This window comes from Grammomys surdaster, unplaced genomic scaffold (genome assembly GCF_004785775.1).
Source record: "Grammomys surdaster isolate TR1022 unplaced genomic scaffold, NIH_TR_1.0 125429, whole genome shotgun sequence".
Classification (NCBI taxonomy): Eukaryota; Metazoa; Chordata; class Mammalia; order Rodentia; family Muridae; genus Grammomys; species Grammomys surdaster.
Window position 1 is genome coordinate 914,617 of NW_021620296.1, and position 5,843 is coordinate 920,459.

At 52.9% G+C, this 5,843-nt stretch overlaps 1 protein-coding gene across 2 annotated transcripts in view; it reads right to left on the bottom strand.

Annotated features, from left to right (window-relative positions):
- Window positions 1-3,315, bottom strand: part of Klhl26 (kelch like family member 26) — a 20,984-nt gene extending 17,669 nt beyond the window's left edge. For both annotated transcript variants that reach the window (XM_028786110.1, XM_028786109.1), the window contains exon 1: window positions 3,228-3,315. In XM_028786110.1, the coding sequence (XP_028641943.1) occupies window positions 3,228-3,283 (56 nt within the window). In that variant the 5' untranslated portion in view covers window positions 3,284-3,315. The remainder of the gene's footprint in view (window positions 1-3,227) is intronic.
- Window positions 3,316-5,843: the final 2,528 nt, after the last annotated feature.

Here is a 5,843-nt window from a genome sequence, read left to right on the forward strand (position 1 = left end):
AAAGGGAGGGGAGGAGAGGGGAAGAGAGGGGAGGGGAGGGGAGAGGAGACGGCAGGGATTCTGCTTTCTCACACAATCTCATCAATACGTACGTATCCAGACCAGGTGATTCCACAGGCAGGAAACAGGGACTACTAGGTGGACAGGGGACAGGGCCCTATGGGGTATACAAACTGGAATGTGTTTCTGTGGATATGCTAAATGCCTCAGAATTATCCACTGACAAAGGTAGATTTTATCTTACACAAGTTTTACTTCAAAAGATTAAAATCTCAGCCAGAGTTGGTGGCACACCCCTATCATCCCAAAGACACAAAGAGGCAGGGAACTCTGAATGCTCAGCCCTAAGTGGGACATCAATCTATCCTGCCAAGGCTGTGGGCCATCACGGACAAGTGTAAAGAATGAAGAGCCGGAATGCAAGAGGTGGCTCAATGGTTAAGAACCCTGTTTTTCCAGAGGACCTTGGTTGGGTTCCCAGCACCGACAATGGCAGCTCATAACTCTAATTCTAGAGGACCTGCCATCCTGCTCTGACCTCTAAGGGCACTCTACACATGAGGAGAATAGACATACATGCAGGCAAAGCACCTATACACAGTAAATAAAAATAAAATCTAAGCTCAGGGCATGGTGGTGCATGCCTTTAATCCCAGCACTGGGGAAGCAGAGGCAAGTGGAGCTCTGTGCATTTGAGTCCAGCTTGTGCTACAAAGAGAGCTCCAGGACAGCAAGAGCTACAGAGAGACCAGTCTTGAAACACAAACAAACAAAAAAACACCTAAAAATAATTTTAAAAGGGGGTGGGGAGCTGGAGAGATGGCTCAACAAAGTGCCGGCTGCTCTTACAGTGGACTCACAGTCAATCCCCAGCTCCAACATGGTGGCTCACAACTCCACTTCCAGGGAATCCAACACCTTCTTCAAGCCTCCAAGGGCAGCAGGCACATACAAGGTACACAGACATATATGCAGGCAAAATACTCTCAAACATAAAATAAATAAATCTCAAAAAAATAAGTAACGACCAAAAGATGAAAAGACTGAAGGGGGCTGGGTGTGCTACGGATAATGCACACTGTTATCGCAGTACTGGCAAGAGGACCAGGAGTCAGAAGCCAGCCTGGGCTAACTAGCAAATGTCAGCCACTGCGAACTGTGGTCAAAAAACAACAAAACGAAAACCTGGGCTGCAGCCAGATGAGCAGTTAAGATCATGCACTGTTCTTCCAGGGCCAAGTCTGGTCTCCAGCACCCATGCAGGCAGCCCACAAAACAGCTCCTGGTCAGGTTCATTCTTCTGGCCTCCAAGGGCAGCCACACACACATGGCACATACTCACAGACACACATAGATATTCAAGAATCCATTTTTTAAATAAACGTTTAACCCAAGTCTGCACCATATACCTTTAGCACCAGCACTCTGGAAGCAGAGGCAAGCCGAGCTCTGTGAGTTCAAAGTCAATGATGGCTACAAAGTAAGTTCTAGGACAGCCAGGGCTATCCAGAGAAGCCCTGTCTTGACATATAAACAAACAAAAAAATACATGTTTAAAAACTGTACCCCTGGGATCTGGTCAGCTGTCCCCTTTTATCTGGGCCCCAGGCCTTGCCCACTTGTTCCCCAGTGACTCCATGACCCGTGCCTACTGCAGACTTAAGTTCTCACCCACTACTCTGGCATGTCCCAGAGGGCTGCCACTCATTCTTCTGGGGCCAGAACTCCCTGTTTTTGCAATGGCTGATGTCCTGTCTGGAGTCCCTGGTTTGCTCTGACTTCACACTGAAGCTTTCATCAACAACTCTGGTAACAGGCAGGGTCAACACCTCCTCTAGGTGGTGACAGGGGTTCCCTAATCAGCATTGTCCCTCCAGTCCTAATGTTCAACTTAGGTCCTCAAGGCTACCAAATCTTTGCCTGCCCTGAGGCCCTGCCTGAGGATCAACTTTATTTGTTGTCATATGGCCCAGTGCCCTTGGTTTCCGTTTATTCCCAAACCATCTAGAGCCTGAATTTCCCCCTTGGCCTCCCAAGAGTGGTAGCTGTCTCAAGGCAGGGGTTCCCGGTCAGTGTGAACAGAGAGTGTGAGTGCTCCCTCAGAGAGTTCCCTACAACAGGTGCCCTTCCCCTGAGACTCCAGACCAACTCACAAAAGTGTATTGCAACAGAAAGCTTTTGAGTTCAAGGTTGGCCTATGCTATACAATCAGACACTGTCTCAAAAATAGGGTGGGTATGGGTAGGGGGTGGGGCATACGGCTCAGTAGTCGAGTCCTCAGCTAGAATGTACCACAGGAAGGGTGATGCATGCCTGTCAGCTTGATACTTTGGGATGAGGAAAGATGAGCAGCAGTTTGATGTTATCCTCAGCTACGTAGCAACTGGGAGTCCAGCCTGGGTTATATGATTCCTTGTCTTGAAAAACTAAAATAAAATAAATATTTAAAAATACCTGCCATCTTTATGCAAATTCCCAAGTTCAAAGAACCCACCTTAGGAACTGACCAGGAAAAAGGGTGACCTCATTTAACCAAAGGGGTGAGTGTGGCCCCAATATCTGAGGGCAAGACCTCCAACCCAATCGTTTAGACGGAGGGAAGGGGGATTTAAATCCTATGAAGGGTGGAAGGAAGAGGGTCTTAAAGAAAGACCCTATACTCTAGAGACCTCGTGTCTTCTCTCACGGTGCTCAAGCTCCACAAATCCATCCCGACCTCTCACAACCCCTGGGATTCCCGGGCCATCATGATGGATCTGCTGGGGCCTCAGGGTTGCCTCAGTGTTTCCTCTAGACATGCCCAAGCCCCTTGTCTACCTACCAGGCCCCTAGACAATTTTCTGACAATCAGAACCTGTTGAGGTCTCACAGTGTCCTCAGGGTCTCCCCAGACATGCCCAGGCCTCTTGTTCCCTGCCAGGCCCCTGCACAGCTCCCTGTCCAGCAGGACCTGTGGAGGTTCCCAGGTGGTCTCAGTGTCTCCTTCAGGAACGCCTCGGTTCCTTCCCGGGCCCCGGGGTCCTTGTGCAGCTTCCCACGTCACCTTCCCAGAACCCCTTCAGTCCCGGGCTCGCAGCACCCAGGAAGCCGGGCCTTAGGCTGCCCTCAGGCCTGCGCCATAGCTCAGTACCTTGGCAGTCGGGGACTCGGAACGTCCACGCCCCCGGCGGTCCCGGGTCGGCCCCGCCCGGGCAAGAGGTGCATGCCAACAGAGGCGCGGGACTCACCTGTTCGGGCGCTCAGGGCTCTGACCAGAGCCACTGCTGCCGCCGGACTCCGCCATCTTCCGCCGGGCGCCCGAGCGACGGGGCCGCGCACGGACCCGGAGACCGAGGCCCGGGCAGCGGGCGGGGCCTGCTGCGAGCGAGGGAGGGACTCGAGTGGGCGGGGCTTGGGAGCCGGGGCGGGGCCTGGGGTCGGAGGAGAGCAACCAGTAGGACCGAAGAAAGGTGTGGGGGCGGGGAAAGGCCTGGAGGGCGGGGCCTGAAGGGATCAGGGGCGGGACCAAAAGCGGTAGGCGTGGAATTGGGGCGGAGCCTGTGAAGAGAGGTGCTGCTTAAGACCCGGAGGGGTGCCATGAGAATTATAAGCAAGGCCTAAGAGTGGTCCTAAGGAAGATAGTGCCTGAAGTGGGAGTGAGGATTGAAGAAGTCATGGCCTGAGGATCTCTGAGGGGAGGGGTCTGAGGAAGGTGATTCAGGCAGGACGTGACCCAAAGAAGGCCTATGGAAGAGGCCTGTGGAAAAAAGTTCTGTGGGAGAGAAAAGGTTGGCTCCCAGGTGTGGCAGGGCCTGAGTTGGGGTGGGGCGGGGCTTGGCTGTGGAAAGAGTGGCTGGAAGGCCTATACGGGAAATGGAACGAAGTTACTTCCCAACATAACAAGGAAGGGGAAGGCGGCCTGAGGGGCATCCTTGGGGGTAGATATATGCTGGACCAGAAGAAAAGTGGAAGCCGGGCAGTGTGGCGCACGTCTTTAATCCCAGCACTTGGGAGGCAGAGGCAGGCGGATTTCTGAGTGCGAGGCCAGCCTGGTCTACAGAGTGAGTTCCAGGGCTACACAGAGAAACCCTGTCTCGAAAAACAAAACAAAACAAAAACAAAAACAGAGGAAAAGTGGAGTAGGGCTGGAGCTGCCCCTGGAGGAGGGAAGGAGCCCAGGATGATGAAGGTAAGTGTATGGTCTGAGAGGGGCGTGGTCAGCGGAGGGGTGAGGCGTAAGTCCTTACGGGGCAAAGGGAAGGATGGGAGGACCTTCTAATTAAGAGCAGAACTGACTCCTGAGAGCATGTATCCGATATGGGAAAAGGGCCGGATCCAAGTGCAGCCGGGGGGGGGGGGGGGGGGTCTGGGCGGAGCCCGGGCTGGGAGAAGGATCAGGACGCGGGGGCGAGGCTAATCGTAATGAGGGGGCGAGTCTGGACTGCAAGAAGGGGAGGGTTGGGGAGGAACTTTGGTGTGAGAGGCGGAACCTAAGAGATGTAGGTCCACCCATGGAGGGCGGGACAAACACGATGTGGGCGGGGCTTATCATTAGCAGATGCGTGATGGCTCAGATGGTTTGTTCTGATGAGTGAGGGAACCAAAGCCCCTGAGTGCACAGGCCCTCTTCACCAGCACCCTGCCATATCTCTTCCCCAGCCTGAACCCAGCCCTCTGACTTCCAACCCTTTGCTCCAGCACTTTCAGCATATGGTAAGTGCAGAACCTCCTACCTCAGGACCAACGTCACTCTCAAATCTCCATTCCTTCTGTATCTGCCCCTCGTACTCTTGTACTCTAGCTCCCAGTCTCCAAATCCCTGCCCACAGAGAACTGCGCCAGTCTCCACGCCCTCTGCCTCAAGCCCTTTATAGACTTCCAACGCTCAGCGAAGGCTCAAAGGCCCATGTCCATGGGAGGCTTTCCTTCTGTCGTCCTTCTGCTAAGACTGCTAAGTCTCCTAGTCTCCTAGGCTAGGCTGCATCTGTGAACCCTCCTGTGTCATCCTCCTGAATCCTGGACTGACAGGCACATATCATCATGCCTGGCTGTCTTTCCTTTTTTTGTTTTGTTTTGTTTTGTTTTGTTTTGTTTTTCGAGACAGGGTTTCTCTGTGTAGCCCTGGCTATCCTGGAACTCACTCTGTAGACCAGGCTGGCCTCGAACTCAGAAATCCGCCTGCTTCTGCCTCCCAAGTGCTGGGATTAAAGGCATGCGCCACCACCGCCCAGCCTCCATTTTTATTAGTATCTGTCTTCCATTCTTTCTTCCTCTCTCCGTTTCATCATCCCTCCCTGTTGAGGGCTCACAGGATAAATGATGGCAATGCTTGAGGGGCCTGGGCCCCCCCCATCCTCCCATGCCAGAGTCTCAACTTCTAGTAGGTTGAAGTGCCTTACGTTTTCAGATGGTTCAGTAAGGGTCAACTAGTCAGCTATAAAGTACAACTCCTTCAGGTGAAAGCAAAGACTAGCCACCAAGCATGGCACCCCAATGCCTGCAACCCTAGCACTCGCAGGCTGAGGCAGAAAGAGCAGAAGTTCAAGGTCATCCCTACCCATACAGCAAATTCAAGGCCAGCCTGGGCTACCTGTGGCTCAAACTAACACAACAAAGTATGATCAAACCAAATGAAACACCGTAGGTACTCAGACATTGTATAAAACACCCAGGAGATGATACTATACAAATGAGCAGACGCCAGCCATTGCTCTGTAAACAGCCAATATAGGAGTCTCTGCAGACCCCATGCTCTGTGGACACACCCTTGTCCACCCAAGGTCAGATTTGCAAACTTTGGTTCCAGCTGTGCTGTATGCAAGCTCAACCTGACTGGCAGAGAGGCCCATAGCTGGCATGCCCTC